At 41.7% G+C, this 17,500-nt stretch overlaps 2 protein-coding genes across 13 annotated transcripts in view; both read right to left on the bottom strand.

Moving 5' to 3' along the window:
- Positions 1–2,659, bottom strand: part of kcnq4 (potassium voltage-gated channel subfamily Q member 4) — a 52,641-nt gene extending 49,982 nt beyond the window's left edge. The window contains exon 1 of the mRNA XM_030788968.1: positions 2,358–2,659. Coding sequence (XP_030644828.1) covers positions 2,358–2,659 — 302 coding nt within the window. The remainder of the gene's footprint in view (positions 1–2,357) is intronic.
- Positions 2,660–14,109: 11,450 nt separating this feature from the next.
- The window catches only part of nfyc (nuclear transcription factor Y, gamma), a 23,697-nt gene continuing 20,306 nt past the window's right edge, over positions 14,110–17,500 (bottom strand). For 6 of the 12 annotated variants that reach the window (XM_030788977.1, XM_030788982.1, XM_030788973.1 and 3 more), the window contains 4 exons: positions 16,743–16,904; positions 16,304–16,411; positions 16,048–16,107; positions 14,110–15,648 (listed from right to left, as the gene is read on the bottom strand). In XM_030788977.1, the coding sequence (XP_030644837.1) occupies positions 15,526–15,648; positions 16,048–16,107; positions 16,304–16,411; positions 16,743–16,904 (453 nt within the window). In that variant the 3' untranslated portion in view covers positions 14,110–15,525. The remainder of the gene's footprint in view (positions 15,649–16,047; positions 16,108–16,303; positions 16,412–16,742; positions 16,905–17,500) is intronic. The other 6 variants (XM_030788972.1, XM_030788978.1, XM_030788980.1 and 3 more) reach the window with 2 other exon arrangements.

Raw genomic sequence — 17,500 nt, 5'->3', positions numbered from 1 at the left:
TGATGCATAGCTTTGAAGTCAGCGGACGAATTTTCTTTTCCAAAATGCGATAGGCCATATTGTGTTCGTCACATGAGAAAACCCAATCACAGTAAACTACTCCTACGCTGTCAGTCAAATTCAAAGTGCATGCTGTATTGGATTTTTATGGATTTGCCCACCAAATTGTCGTTTTGGGACCGATGTTATGTCTCAACTGGTTTTCAAGCTGACTTGTACGCGTTCACGTGCTGTGTTCGCCTAACTTTTTCGTAGGTGGCTGTGATGTGGTGCTCACTGCTCACTTATACAATCATGTTCGCCGCAGTAGATATGAGTTGCGACTTCAAAATCGTGAGTAATATGTTTGTGAATGTGTGACGAATCTGGTGACAGAGGCAGACAGCAACTGCTGCTGTCAACACAGTGCGCGAACGCGCACGGGAACCAGTTAGCTTGGAAACCAGTTGCGACGTAACACTGGGTCCTGTGTGAATCCACTGCTAGGGCAGTGTCTGAGCACTGCCATGCTGTCTTGTGGGGGTAGGGTGGGGTGGGGTGGTAGTAGGGTTGTTAAATAAAAAAAAAAATTAAAATGACGATGGCTGTCCTTTTGTCGATTCAACTGTGTTTCTATAGGCTTTGCAGCATAGTCCACAAGCTTTTTATCCTACAGGTTCTACAAGCAAGTCAATTCATTGTGCATTCAGTGGGCTGTTTCAGAGTCATTAGGTTCTGTAAATGCATTGTGGCAACAATACAACAATGGGCTGACATTAAAAAGAAAATGTGCTGTTGGATACTTAAGTATTTTTAAAAGCAAGTACTCCAGTACTTTAACTCAAGTAAAAATTTGACTGAACAACTTTCACTTGTATTAGAGTAATATTTGACCAGGAGTATCTATACTTTGACTCTAGTAATTGAGTTGCGTACTTTGTCCACCTCTGCTTGCGCTCTTTAATGACTATCCAGTAGTGACTCTATGTAAACTGGGACAGAATTTCACTGAAATGCCCGGAACTGATCTGACCAGTGTTGTATGCCTGGTAATTATACCGCACAGCTGTACATTTCAAATCTTTACTCATTTAGAAGACTCTACAGAATTTACAGTTTGGAGCAATTAACTATGCGCTATGGTGACGTCGTTAGGTATTCCTCAGTTCATCTACATGACAATTTATTCGGCTGATTAAAGCCAACTTAGTCTGTACTCTGGACATACTTCAATTTTTTTTTGAACGAGTGCCCATCATAAGCCGTTAATATACATGAAAACACAAGGTTTCACGAGGAACTGCTCAGCTGGCACATAGAGCATTGTGGGAAACAGAAAACGTTTGCCTAACTTTTCAGCATCTGTAACAGACACAACAGGAGCAATTCGCTGGAAAAGAAAATCGCTGGTTTAACTTTTCATCATATGTTGACACAGTAGAAAGATACAATAGAAAGAAAATCCCCCAGAGCTGTGAATTGTTAATACTATGTGTTTGTTTGCTTGCTTTGGTTTATTTGTTTATTTGTTTGTTCACTCCTACACTGAACCACGACAATTCAAACCTCACGAACTATCTCCTTTAATAGGCCTACTTACCAGGAACACACTATTTGTGCAACTTAATGCATTACACAAAAAGCACCTCAGCATAATGTTTTAGCCCACATACGCTCGTGAGTGTTTTATTGAGGTGAAGGTTGTCATTACAGTGTTCCTCATTTTAAGGGATGTTCCCCCTAACTCCAAGGCAGAAACTGAAACTCGTAAAATTAATGCGCGCTTAAAAAGGGCTTGTGGCTGAGGTTAACGATGCTGATTTCAGCTGTCACGTTTGCGTTATCTCCGCTCACTGGCCAATCACTAGATGTACTAAAATGTATTACCTCGGGATTTATACTCCGCACGGAATGTCAGATGTATAGATAATTCATCCCAGCAACAAATCCGTCTGATACAGTAACGTGTAACAAGAGAAATTTTGCGTATTCTTCGTGTGTGGTTTAGACCAAAGAGCAAAACTAAATGTCAGTTTACCTTTTCTTACGACAATGACATCGAACACGTTTCCACCAGATAATGGGTATCTCAAAAGGATTTTTAAAAAGCAAAATGCATCCTTGTTTATCAGATGATAACAGCCAGAGAGATTATACAGTCTGTTTTGAAGGTCGTAGCAGTAGCCTACAGACAAAGGTCCTGACAGGTGCGCACAAAGTAGGCAGTCGGGTCTGATGAAAGTAAATCGAGTTATTCTCTATAACCGGTTACATCTAACAACTTAAAACTTGAGTGTCTGAAGTTAAGGGGCCTCAAGGGAAAGCCAGAGCGCAAAGTTGTGATAAACACATGAAGTATTAATATGCCCGTTACTCACATGAATGCATGGTAAATGAATGCCCATCCTCGTGGCCTTTCGAGGACGTTGTACAGAAAATTTTGAAACTTTCTGTAGCGCTTGCTTGATGCCGAAGCCTTCGCTCGTGGTCCAGGAGGCACTGGCAGCGGTGTACCAAGAAGCCCGGTACGATGAGAGAGGTGTCCCCGCTCCGGAGTGGATGGTTCGCTTCTCTCCGTATGAACGGCCGTGAGAGCGACAAACTCAACCCGCCTGTCGTCATTCGGCGCAGGGGGAGCCAGCATTCTGATTCCGCCGTTATTTGAGGGACTCCCAAGCATGATTATGTTCATAAAAGTAACTCAAGTGAAGTGCTAAGCGTACACTCAAGTTATTAAAGTAAGTTTTGCCTGTGTAACAAGAAGACGATGCAAACGCTACTTAGCCATGATTGTTTGCCTTATTTGCAAAATACACGATGTTACTAACAATTATATAAGAACGGACATAGTGAAGAAATCCCCCTTGACGTTTGATCCCTGGCAGCACGAGAGCGCTGCACCTAAATCAGTTACTTATCTTAAAACCATATTACTACCGTTCAGGATAATAATCACCAAATTCCAAGGACAGCGTGAAATCTTGACCATAGTGAGACGCTTCCGAAACAAAAGCACCGTCCAGTCTTACAGTTATAAGACCGTTCTTGCGATGTGATAATGTTGAGCAACTTCGAACCTTTGGACATGACGGCGCGCCTGCATATTACTACTCTTAATTATAGCTCGGTTACACCGTATGTCTGTAGTACAACTAATGTCACGACTGTATGGCTAGAATACCTAAAACCTTACTTTAAGTCTTAAATTATTTATTCCCTCTGAACGTTTCATAGTTTGAATTTAAATGGGAAATAAATCCAATAAATCATCTTTGTAGTCACTTTCAGTAATAAAATCCTTTATCACTATAAACATCTAACCGTCAGTCAAGTTACAAACACTTTCCTGTTCGGACTAAAATTCACAGTAGCAATACACATCCCCTCGGTTACTACTCGCCTGCCCCCTCCTGTGCGCTATGCTGATTCCCATCTTTCAGGGAGGAGAGAAAGGTCCTGGAAAAATTAAATCAAGTCAGAAGAGACCCCCTAAATACCACTGTACCAAGACAACCCCCTTAAAGTCACTGACATGTCCCACAAGAGAAGAGAGACAAACGAAGTCGCATGAACAGACCGCACCCGTCACGAGCGCGCGGCGAAGGACCGCTTTAAGAGCAAAGAATAAGTGCAAGTGAGAGAGAGCGCTCGAACTGACGAGGAGCTGGGGGCAACGGTAGTCCGAACACTTTAACTAAATGAGGTATATTTTCAATTTTCCTCAGTTGCTACAGGCTTGTTCAAAACATTTATTTTTAATGTATCACGCAGCAGCAATGTCTCTCAATTCTTATTTGTTTGCTAAAATTGGATGCGTTGCAGCAATCCCTTAATATCTGGATTTCTAATTCTTAGTCAAGCGCCTCAGAACTTGAATGACCCTCCAACTGCCCTGAATGTATCATGTTAAAAGTTCATTTGTTACAGATTTCAATGTGTAATCAAGCGCAATTCAAACACGATACGACTGCGTCTCCATGAAAACATTACACGAACGTGTAAACAGAGAGTCAGTGTAAAAGGCCATCTTGTTTTTGTCAAGCTCAAGATTATCCCACTTGAGCAGGTGCTGCGTTTCTGAAGTGCAATAGTCTGACTGCAGCGAGCAGAACTATGTTACGAAACAAAAGAAAGCCAACGCTCCAAATATTCGTCACCTGACTGGGAATGTCTGACTTATACAGAATGCAGTTTCCACCCGCCGTTAAGGCAACCTTAAATTCAGTGTTGTGACGCTTTACGCCAGCGTTTTAAAGAATTAGAGATCAGTTCATGAATGAATTAACCAATACAAACTCTACTGAAAAACTAAGATTTGAGCTAGACATCAACTGCACAAGGAGAATTGAGCCGGAATAAAAGAAGACTGAGTTGAGCTCTGTCAGCGTAGTTAATTTGTCAGCACCGATGGATCTCACAATTTAAACACAATTTGCAGTCTAAGTGCTATTCAAATACATATGAATATTATTTCCAGACAGCATCAGAGATAACTAGATGGTTAAATGCGTAATTCCAACTTTCCTCCCTGTTGGCTTTAAAATATACTAAATTGAATGTACTGAATATATTTGGTGTGTTGGCCTACTGTTTATTGTAATTTTAATATATGACACCCCTCCTGGTTGTGGACCTTCATCTAATTAAATTCTGCTTCCTGTATTCAAAATCATTTCCAGTTCTGCATCAACAGATTGGCTTTCCATTCCAACTTCAGCTCAGGTTCTGAGAACTGAACTGGAAGTAACCATTAATTCTGAATTGACCACAACACCGTTTACTGATATCAACAGGAAAAGAGACTAAAGATGTTCTTCAGTCACTGTGACAGCACACTTTTCTGTATGTTTGAACTTTTTAGAGTATTTTAAAAAAGTCATCAGTTTAACTTACATTTTTTTAAAATCAATTGCTATTTTTCACTACCTTTTAAAAATACGAGTTATCGTACTGTATTATTTTACTAACTATTTTTTCAAATGTGATGACATATTTTGAACGTTCTCCATAATAGTACATCTCTCTCAAGTTATCAAGTACATCCCTCTAACAGCAGAGGCTGGAAAAAGCTGAGCTGTTTGCCATTGTATAGTCAGTAATTAATCAATTTGCCCTGTTGCAGCAACCCTGGGATCAGTGTAGAAACCACTCTCTTGGTTAAGCGTCAATTAAAGTAGGTCTTCGAGTAGGAAACCCGCGGGACAGGCTAATAGCGGTCTTTAAAAGTCTCTGTTTGGTTCAGACTTGGTGTGAAACAACATTCCTAGTTGTACATAACCATTATAAACTGATATACTCACTTTGCTTAAACGTAAGGCTTGTCAATGGCTATGTTATAAGTGTCTGATCTGAGGAAGTAGATACTGAGCATAATTGCACAAAAGCATGCTTGCTTCATATTCTACATAATGCAAGTATGCTTTTGTTATATGCTTGCATTAATTATATATAATACATCATATTGCTTAAGTTAGCTGTGGAACAGCAAAGTGCTGGCTTAAGTCAACACAAAGCAGCTTCTGTACACCGTGCTATCCAATCCTGTACGGTACGATATGAGACGATATGATACAATACAATGCTACACTAAACCACACTAGACTGTACTGTATGAAACTCTACTTTACCAGTAATGGCCAAAATAAACGAAACACCAAAATAATAGTGTGTTCTGCCGCCACATCGCACCAGACTAGCTTCAGTGTATTTTGGCAACAATTCTGCAAGTATCTGGAACTCGCCACGATTTTCCGTAAAAAATCATTTGGTCTTTGTCAGTTGCTGAAAACCCTGCCTCAGTCACTAGCCTGGAATCTTGCTTGTGTCAGTGCCTATGTGTTCAACTGGTGTCAGATCTGATGGCTGATATAATGGTTATGTATGGTTTACATTGTTTTCATGCTCATCAAACTATTCATAGTGCCTGCTCATACACTCAGTGAGCACTCACACACTATAAATGGTGGCACTGTCATCCTGGAAGAGACCATTTCCATAGAAATGTTTCACCATAAGATGAAGGTGACCATTCAGAATGGCTTTGCATTTGTTGATTGCTCTCTCACCCTCTAAGGTTTAGATTAATCTAGAACATGCCAGGACGTGCTCCTGACATTATAAGTCCTCATTGTGGGGAACCAGCCCACAGATCCACAGTCTTCCATAAGTGTGCATCATATGTGAACTATGTGTGTGTAGAGAACAGAGTATAAGCAGAGCTGAAAAGGATGACCTATCTGACCAAACAACTTTTTATACTCCATTGCTTAGTAGACCAAAGCCTGTGTTCCTTTTTCATGTACTGTAAGAAGCCTGTGCTCTCCTGACTTGAGCTCTCTGTGAGTTTCTTGATTATTTTTGATGAAACCACCAGCCCACATCCTAGTGTACTTTGCTTTCAAATGATTCAGGGACCCCTCTTTGGTTTAGCCTATTATTTTGAACTCATTGCATGAATTTCAGATTTGAAGCATTCAAGCATTTGACCGCAGCTGACCTTAACCGAGGTGTTCTCAGACCTCCAGGCCAAAATCATCTGAACCATGTCTTCCTCCTGAAACATTAATAACTCAAACAACCGTTACGACTGATACTTTTGATCCTACTATTATTGTACTTTCAAAGTCATCAAAAAGGTAGGTAGATCAAGAGTGAATTTACATGTGAACCCAATGACAATGAAACACTAATGACTTAATTCCTGTGTGGAAATATCTGCTTTCTGTATATTTTCTGTACCTTGTTTACTCAGGGGTTTCTTTTGATATCGAAGTTAAACACAGCTGGAAAACCCAGCTCAACAATCCTGACACTGTCTATGAGTAACACACACTGGTTTTATCTGCTTGTTTGTTCATAATGTACTTTTTCTGTCATTTTTGTATATCAACACATTTTAATTGTTCTGAATGTTTCATTTCTTTTCAAATGTTAATGGTGTATTTCTTGGCAAATATTACATTCTTTTTTTGTTTTTAATAAAAAGAACTTAAGCCTCTTTTCCATTTGCACCTGATACTAAGCTAAGAGCTGTTTGTTTTTATTTCTGTTTCCCTTCACTCCAGAGGTTTTGTGAAACAACACTGTTTTCTAGGGAAATTTTGGCCGTACTCAGTACCAGGAACTCCTAACTGGAACCTTTTCTGTACGGTCACCTACAGTGAGGCTAACATCAATATTAGGGTCACTGATGGGTTGAACCCCCCTATGTGCAGCAATGCAAAAAACAGTTTTCTGCATGTTTTTCCCAGTACCAGACTGCACTACGTTGAAACAGCCTGGACAATCTGCATGTTCGTACCGATAACAATAATGATTACATACTGCTCCGTTACGTTCACAATTCAGTCTAAAATAAAAGTCTGTTTATGTTTTTAAAAAAAGGGTCAGCATTTTAGAGCAGGGGCACTCCCAAGATATATATATATATATATATATATATATATATATATTTTTTTTTTGCATGGTAATTATGAATGTGAAATGTTTATGGAATGAAGACGCTGGCATCTCTGTCATAAGGGGCCCTCCAGAGTGGGGCCAATCGTTTGTCAGCATGATGTCAACACAATTGTAATGCAAAGTGTTATTTTTAATTACTCACTTTGGTTATGGAAATATCAAAAAAAGATTCCTGTGTGTGAGCATTACAACGGATGAAGTACCCACACTAATGTGCTCACTGGGTGGACCAAAGAGATCCAAAAATATCGGGTTTTATTAATAAAGTATAACCTATTGGAACAAAGGTTCTGCGTTGTGTAAAACATGGAATTGTTTTAAATGACAAAGTACAAGCTATCTACTCTAGAACTCCTCAGTTCACAGAATCATGGAGGCATTTGGTCCACACATTGCCACAACAGTGTAAACTACAAATACTCTCTCTCTCTCTCTCTCCCTCACACGCACACACACTCAGACACAGAGCAGGATAATGTGTTAGTCATAATAAGAGCAACTGTTAAGGGCAGAATAATCCCTGTGTTGCTGCTGGCAAAGGGCAGTCTATCCTGATGCCCTAGTTCAGGGGTTGTTGTTTAAAAAAAGAAACTTGAGAGAGTTGGTTGTTGTTCAAACAGAAAAAAGAGTTGTTGTGAGACAGAGCTATATATATATATATATATATATATATATATATTTTTTTTTTTTACATGATTGGTTAACACAATAATATTTCCTATATTAGACTGCCTAGGTTTATGTTGTCAAGTTTCCTGTAAAAGGAGGAGATGTCAGGATGTTTGACCATTTAGGTGACACATATACCGGTACAGAAATCTTTAAAAGATTAAGTCATGAATTATTTCAGTTTGATTTCAGTACTTATAACTAACGTAAACAAATGTAAATGGCATCAGCTGATTAAATAAACAATCCTACATACATGAGGTGCTCACATGATGTATCTGAGATTGAATCTCAGAATGCATGAGTCAACCCTGAAACATGGATTGGGCCCCCTGTCTTGGAAACCCCCCACCAACCACCCCCCACTCCCCCCTGCGCGTCCAAATCGAAACTGTCTGTCATTGGTGAGTACGTAGCATCTGACATCGCGGTGACAGACGGGCCTGATCGGGTCACCTCGAGAAACTATGTGGGAGGTTGGTTCGTGTCCAAAGCTTTACTTGCTGGGGGAAAAAGAAGTTGGTAAGGGCCCGCTGGCTTCCCTGTCGTGAGCTTTAACTCTCCTATAGCTGGTAATTAACACAAAGGCAGTGTCCAGAATCTCTCATGCTCGAATGCTGACGACACACAACAGCTGGACAAGGTCACTGTACTCAAAGTGCACAACACACACACACACACACACACACGCCCACACGCACACACACACACACACACACACACACACACACACAAACACACACACACGCACGCACACTCGTTCTTTTAGTTGACACTCAGACAGTGTGGGAATTTAGAAACAAACTGGTGAAGGGCTTGGGCACCCCCCCCCCTTCCCCTCCATCCCTCTGTCCCGAAATTACTCATGGAAAACAAAGGTGGTGAAACATCACAGTATTACTCTCTCTCTGTCTCTCTCTCTCTTTCTCTCTCTCTCACACACACACACACACACACACACACACACACACGTACAGATTGCATTCACTCACGCCCAGCGAGCTTAATGTGATCAAAGTTTGGACAGCCGCTTTGGGACATAGGGGGAACTTAAAAATACACCCAACAGACCTCAGCCTCTGAGTTCCCTTGTATTCTCCAGCTTCACTCTTAGCAAATGATGGCTTTCCCAGACCGAAATGTTGTTTAGCTTTTTTTAATCTTTTTTTTTTTTTTTTCCCTGCGTGCTAATCTCCATTTCCTCTTTACCCTAGATCCCACTTAACCAAGCACTTCAGAGAATTACCCTCGAGAATGAAAAATAACACTCAAAGATAAACAACCTTTATCCCGTGTTTGTTGTGTTGGTTTCTCGATATGTTGGTGGGGGGGGGGGGGGGGGGGGGAGTCAAAGAAGGACACTGGACGTGCTGTCTTTTCTTTCCAAGATCTTACAGATCAGTTTTGTGTTCAAATGTCAATATCTATTTCCATCTAACAGTGGAAACACTTTGTTCCACAGGGGTCCCTGTCAGGTTTAGCCTAGGCCTTGAACCCTAACCTTTGTTCATTAGAGAATTGTGTAATACGTGAAGACCAAGAGCTGGGAGTGAGGCTGCTCAACAGATCGCTCTCAGATGGGCTGATCACTGTCGTTCGCAATATGTTTACCCATATTACTCTTCACTGTGCTCTTCTTCACAGTCTGGAGGCCTCCTACCAGCTGGAAATCGTCTAGCTCCTGAGACCATCTTCAGAAATTTGAAGATTATCTCAGAATAAAATTTTGCTTTTAAAAAACCTGCGTCTGGTGTGTGTGTTCACTACTGGTGTGTTGGATGGGTTAAACGCAAAGGACAAATTCACTGCTCACTGTTCACAGTGTGTGTGTGTGTGCAATCACAGAAACTTAACTTAACTTAATCAAATATAAACTGACTGCAAATGATGAAAAAGTTTATTTAAAAAAAAAAAAAACGTTTATAATTAATGTATGAGATGTATCCTAAAGTGTTACCGTACTTTAAATACACAAACATTTGTTTGAACAGAAAAGAGAAAACAGAGAACCTCAGAAAGTTACACTTTCATGATATGGTTTGCTGAGGTTACACATGCATGATTCAGTGCGTTGTATTCACAGTAGTCCAGCCTTGCCAGCCTGTTTAAACTTCAGCGAAAAATCACTGTATTAAGCTGGTGTGTTGTATAAGTGGTGTGTCACTTGAAAAAATTCAAAACTCCCATCCAATAACCAATTACTTTACTGACAAAAAAATTTACAGCAATGCCACTGGAAGCCGGAGGTTTGAGTCAAGTTATATAGAGCTTGGAGCCGAGCCACCGAGCGAGGAGACAAACCTGGGCACCTACTCGCTTCTTCAAACACCAGGAACTGAATGAGTGTCATTCAGTGCCCATTGCAGGGTGGTGGAACGAGCCAGACCCCAGTCCCTCTGGAGAACTAGAACTACCCTGTGGAGACACAAAAGAGCTTCAGTTCCTCCACTCACCTTCTCCATGGTGGAAAAAAAAAGAAAGAAGGAGAGGACAAATTTGATCTTTGAAACCTTCTACTCTTTAGTTTCCTGCAGCCTAACCTCATATGTTACTGTGTTATTGTCCCTCCCACTGCCTCCCCTCACTAAACAACCCCTCAGTTACAAAAAAAAGGGATGAACTAACACCCAGAGAGAGAGGGAGAGAGGGCCCGACCAGCCAGTTTGGCCGCAGGTCTTGGCTTCCATTTCAGCTTGTGGAGCAGAGACTGTCTGTAGTTCTCCAGACCTCCGGTTCAGGCTCTGATTCAGACAGTGTGGCCTGGTGAGGGCCAGCCCTGTGCTCTTGGGCCAGTCCGGTCCACACTGTGCCACATTTTCTGGAGCTCTCTCAGTACAAATGGGTCAGTTATTCCTTGGATCAGAAGTTGCACCAGAGGCTAGACATTCCCCCAAGTTAATCCACCAAATAATTCAACGCTAATGAGATTCGGGATTAGATTTTCTTGCAGTCTTTGGCTGTTTTGGTACAGGAGGAGTTGCCATTGGATTCAAAACACGTAGAAAAGTGAATGTCATCCAAGGACATTTACCACATATTACCATCACGCCGCGATTGATTTTTACCCCCTCAAGTCACACCACTGCCTTAGAAAGTACATAGAAAAAAATGTCTGTGTTCAGATTGACTGAGAATGACTGAAAACGAGGCCAACTCAGCATGGCACAATAAAGACTCGTTCCAGATCTCATAAATCTCTTGGCGACTTAATGCTCATGGCAACTTACTGCGTAGTGCGTTTTCTTTAAGTATATCGTTAACGTTCATAGATAAGGTAGAGGTCGATGTGTATATAGTAATTCAAAAGGCAATGTCTGGCCATTGTATTGGCCTGTATAATATGCATAGATTAGCCCTAACGTGACTCATTCTGGTTTTAATGTATTGGGTTTCCCTCTGATGTGCGGAACTGTAACAGGTGTCAGCGTCTCGTGAAGGCTGAAACAGCAGCTGCAGTCGGTTCAGATTTCTCCGCAGGAAAACGTCAGTTACGCTCCATATGGGATACAACAGCAGCACTGTACAGAGAGGGTACTTTGAGCTCCTTTAACTGGTGGACAAATATACCAGCTGGAGAAAGAAAAATGAAGGGCCAATGTTTTGAATGATCACGGTAGCTTTTAATAATTACCATCGAATGATTGAATCTCACAGTGTCTCGTTTAGACCTCCAAAATAGGGTGTCTGAACTGAACTGAACTGAGCTGTTTTCTTCCAATCTTTCAACATCTGGCACCTCTTAAAACTCTGGAAAGGGCAAGAAAAAAAAAAATCAGCATTTCATTGCTCCTGGGGAAAATCAGAGAGTAATCAGTCTCATTTGAGTATGAGGTTCTTCTTTTGTATTCAAAAACTGTCTTGATTATACAGTTATTAGGCAAATTCAACCACTAACCAAATATATACCCATAAAAGGTGGTTTTATCCCTCACAAACCAGCAAAGACAACCAGTTTCATGAGACTCCGCCCGGCGGGTCCCAGTACATTTCTGAAAGGATTCCTGCATCCCTTTTTCCCCCCAGGGCCACTAGACATAGTAGCCAAAAAAAATACAACAAATCAATCCCAGTCATGCCAGCATTAAGCGGTTGTATTCTCACAGTTCGTGCGTTTCACCCATTACACACAATCCTAGATTCATCAATGCTCCAATTGTTCCGAGGTTTTAGAGTGCAATCTGTCCAGACGTGAGATCTTGGAGAGACACCAGGATGAAGGTGCCGGAAAATGTACCCATGCCCAAGTTCACAGTAGGCTAAGTCACGGGTAATCGCGCTTCTGGCCCCCAAAACATTGACACAAAGCCATGACAAAAGTCTCTTATTGCTCATTTGTTAATTTGATGAAGGATGCACCACACAGGTTGTGATTTCATTCCTACATGCAATATATTTTTTCATAGTTTTTTTTTTTTTTTCTTCTTTCTTTTTTTTTTTTCTCCTGGCACACTGTAGTTCAAAACCTGCTGACAGATCCACAGTTCACTTTAGTTCAGAGCCGATTAAGCAGGGTTTTTAGTACTAGAAATCCTCAAGAGGATAGTTTTTTTTTGTTGTTGTTTTTTTTTTAAAGTCACATACTATGTTAGCATGTATAACCAATTTAAACCACAAAACTTAGTCGACACAACATACAAATGGCCAAAACCAAGTGAATGATTTGCTTCAAGTGTGAATGTTGTGGACTTTTCTTCCCTCTGACATCAGAGGAAGAACTTATGTTAAACTGAGTGTGACTTTGATAAAGTTCAAGCCATTTCTATTCTTTTTGCTGTTGTTGTTGTTTTGGTGAACTTCCCCTTTAATTGTGATTGAACCAAAAATGCATTTGATCAGCTTTGTCTGTTAACTGACATTCAAATCAAACTGGCAGAAAAGATCTTGGGTGAACATGGAAGGAAAATGATATAGGCTTGTAGTTTGATTAGCATCAACAACGCTCATTTGATTCCCCTTATACACCTCAGATTACTCTGAGATGTTACTTTATTTATTTTAGCATTACCAGTCTCCAAAAACACCGGAAACTTTGTGTAAAGATATTTCTAAATTCTAAATTCTGTCAGACAAAATGTCCTAATAAGGTACTAAAGTTCTAAATTAACGCATGAACTGTGGGAAAAATCTGTAATCACCACAACGGCCTAAAAAATGTATCTACTGTATATGTCTGTATCAAAAATGCAAGAATATAAGAATATGTAAATATGTCTTTAGACTATTTGAACTGAACTTGTTGAATCCAACTTCTTAGGCGACTGCCAAAGTTACTGTGATATTTTTGATGACTCATTCTGCGAGATAATAGGCGATTTGCCTGCACAGTAAACCTCCCCCATGTTTAACTACCCGGTCTTCCATAACGACCTCTTCCTTTCAAGATTTAGGTCGGATATGGAATGCAGCCTAATCTCCAAAAAGCCGAGCCGTCTCCGACCAACAAACCCGTGACTCTATTGTTTCATGGTCACTTTTTAACACGAACCTGACTCCCAAATATAAAACCGTTAAACTGTTTTAATTACTCTCGCTACCACGTAAAACACTCACACGTTCATTCCAATGAACGGATGCGCGCCGTGGCTTGCGTTTCCAAACTCTCTGAGGTGAAAGTGAGACCTATCAAATGCACTGCATCTTACTTCAGCAACGCCACAGTCTCTACGGCATCTAAATCGTTAATTTAGATCAGAGTCGCCGCCCTCTGGTCGAAAATAGTATTGACTCTGTTGCTTATGTACTGTGCGATGTCGAGTTTCATTCATATCTTTAATAAATACTTAATGAAGATATGGGCAGAAGACACGAGGATGGAGTTGTTCTTAATCCTCAATTTAAAGAAAAAAAGATAGACAGATTGATAGATAAATAGATAGATAGATCACACACACACACAATGTTAAAAAGCCATGAATAAAGCAAACTTCAAAAACAGTGCAAGAAAGACCACCTAAGACACCAGATATCCTCTTGTTTACTTTTTTATTTTTCACAAACCAAAATTTGTTTACAAAAAAAAGGAACACAAAAATAAAATTTGTACCTATGTATTGCATATCATGCTGGCAGTTGTAACTACATGCAAACGATAAGACCAACAAAGATAACATTAATCATGAAAAAGAGGGCAATTTAAAAAAATCTATTTAACAGTTACAACTGGTTTTAAAAATGTATATAAAAGGACAACAGCTTGTTAAAGACCTATATTTTATACAAGGGGCCAAAAGTAGGGGCAGTTTGAAAGGAGACAGGTATGCGTAGTGAGATAGAGAGTATGACAGACAGAGAGAGGGGGAGAGAGAGAGAGAGAGAAAGAAAAAGAGAGAGGCAGAGAAAGTGGTGACAGAAGGTAGCAAGAGGTTTCCTGACATCTGGTCCACAAAGAAAGCAGGGGGAAAATTTTTACTGCACATTATCAAACACTGGGAAGAAACAAACAAACAAACAAACAAGTAAACAAACAAACTAACAGACATACTCCCCATGACATCCCACACACAACCAGCACCCTCCATCCACACCGTCTCACTCTAACAGGCAGTTTACATATACACAACCCAAAAACAAAAGAGCCCTTACAGCAAGTCCACACTCATATCTGACAATGAAACACAACGCTGAAAGGACACAGATACTCTTGACACTTTCTATGCCGTTACAGCCATGTGACCAGTGGTGTACAGTCCAGCGCGTGCAGTTTATGGCTTTGTCGTTACGTCTATGTTAGTTTTAGTAATTATTCATTACCAGATGGCGTCTTCTATGTAGAGTCAAGACATACATACACAGTCGGTACAGGGCTTTTCTGACTGTAATTCAGTCAGAGAGAGAGAAATGAAGAAAGAGATACTGGCTTCAGTGTAAAGTTGGGGACAGTCCATTCATAACTCAGGGTCTGCAGTCGAGAGGATTTTATAACCAAGAACAAGAGGGCGCGACTTAAACTAACGAATTAACTCAGAGAATTAGACAGAGCAGCTAGAGCAGCTGAAGGAAATTTTAGAGCATCACACAAGCCATGGCTTCAACAAGGAAAAAAAGGAAATGAAATGAAAGACAGATTCTTGTCTGGAGCTGAGCCCAGCGGAAGAACGGTTCCCAACAGGAGCAAACAGACGACTGAAGGAGACAGTGTTGGGGAATGAGCGGTGACATTTGATGGGGGAGACACAGAGAAAGAGAAAGAGAGAGAGAGAGAGAGAGTGAGAGTGTCAAGTGAGTGAGTTGGAGGGCCTGGGCGTGACGTCGGAATGGGAGCGAGTGTGTTGATTGGTTGGGGGGGCGAAGGGGCGGGCCCCCCTGTGAGGATCTTCTGGACCAGAGGAGTTACTGCGCTGGTGTTGCCAAAGCCCCATGGTAGCAGGGAGGAGAGGTGAAGGAGGAGGAAGAGGAGGGGGGGGGGTACGAGGTCATTTAATCGGCGCTGACTTGCGTGGTGACCTGTCCATCGGCCGTTTGGCTGGTAGACTGGATGAACATTGGCTGGGTCAGCTCCTGCCCTGCCGGCATCGTCACCTGCTGGATCTGGTACAACTGCTGTGGAGTCAGAGAGACACTGAGTGAGTCAGTGAGTCACAAAGACAGGAGAGACCGAGAATAATGAAAAGCAAGAATGCACGTGAGAGAGTGAGCGAGTGAATGTGAGAATGAGTAAAAGTATGTGTGTGAATGAGTGAGTGAGTAAGCACGTGTGTGTGTGTGTGTGTGTGTGTCTGAATGAGTGTGTGTGCATACATGACTGAATGAGTGTGTGAGTGTGAATGAATGCGTAAGAGTTGGGTGTTAGAGTGAGACAGTGAATGACAAATGCTGAGGAGAGTGAGTGAGCGAGAGAGTGAGTGAGTGTTTGGTGACAGCAGTAGGGGGAAAGCTAGAGAAGAGCAGGATGACAGAACAGAGGGCTGATACGTGGAGTGGGGTAATGTCACATCTCACCTGTCCATCAGTAAACTGGTTGAACTGCTGTTGCCCTTGCTGGACCTCTGTCTGTGTAATCTGAGAATAACGTCACACACACACAAAATCACCACTCTGTAATGCCAAAACTGTGTATTACACAAGTTTCTAAAGACAAACAGATATGCAAATTTATCATTTCACATTATGTTTACAATAATGCAGTTTCTTGTGGTGCGTGATACTGAGAATTTTCCCCCATTACTGTACAGTGATGAAACTGTGAATGGTTTACCTGCTGGGTGTTAGTTGCAAGCGTCTGTATTTGCCCTTGAACAACCTGCGTCCCTGATACTGGCTGAGCCAGGCGAATATACTGCAGCTGTCCTGTGTTAAGCTGCACCTGCACCACATTACCACAGGGGGGAGTTCATGAGCACACAACGTTACGATCATGTGATCGTCATTCAGTCTGAGTGTTTTATGACATAAATATGCTCAGACGAAAACCACTTCATTTACATAGCAAATTCAAAAGTACACAGTCTAAAGCCTCAACACAAGTAGACGGTACACACAAATATCAAAGAAGCCAAGCAAATTTCAAATTCAGTAAAGCTAAAGAAGCTATCTGACTATCAGGCTAGTGAAACATAATGTCCTTGTCCTCCTCTTTAACCACCCCCCCCCCCCATCTTTTCTTTTTTCCCCTCCTCCTCCTGTTCGGTTCTTACTGGGATCTGCTGGATCTCTCCCGTGTTGGTGATGATCTGCTGCATGACCTGCATGGTCTGGCCGGCCGGTTGCGTAGCTTGCGTCTGCGCCTGACCCTGCGCAGCCGCCTGCACGATCTGCACCTGCTGCCCCTCCCCCACCTGCATGGTCACTGGAGCACTCTGGGAGAAAACAAGAGGAGGGAAAAAGAGGGAGATCAGGGAGTTAAGAACATGACGTTTGAATTGCTTGTCTTACAAAGTGCCTATGGGTAAGTTGTGCCTATGGGTGACTTTCAAAGGCAAAGAGAAACGCTAAAGCTAGCGGTGCTAACATCTAGCTCTCGCTGCCAGGCAAAGCCTTGAAAAACCAGGCAGAGAAACTGAAGAAGGGAGAGGGAAAGTGGAGACGGGCGAGTCGTTGACCCCTCGGCTCTCGCTAAGGGCAGGGACTTTAACTGGCAAACGCAGAGGCCCGACAGACGATCTGCGCTCTTCAGGAAAAAGGAAACCAGAACGAGGCAAACGGGGACTGCTTCAGTACAGACAAACCCTGTGACCTCATCTAACAGCACAGGGCGGAGATAAGATATAAACTGGCGACGTAATTACTGCAGGGGCTTTTTGGGGTTTTTTTTGTTTGTTTTTTTTTGCCTTTTGAGATCAGACTTGGCACAGCTTGGCCCATGTTTTTTGTTTGGGGGGGGAAAAAAACCCCACCACCACATTAACATGGTGAGTGATTAGTCGACACATCTGGTGAATTCCAGCCGCAGGTT

This window comes from Chanos chanos, chromosome 12 (assembly GCF_902362185.1).
Source record: "Chanos chanos chromosome 12, fChaCha1.1, whole genome shotgun sequence".
NCBI lineage: Eukaryota > Metazoa > Chordata > Actinopteri > Gonorynchiformes > Chanidae > Chanos > Chanos chanos.
This window is presented reverse-complemented; position numbering and strand designations above follow the sequence as displayed.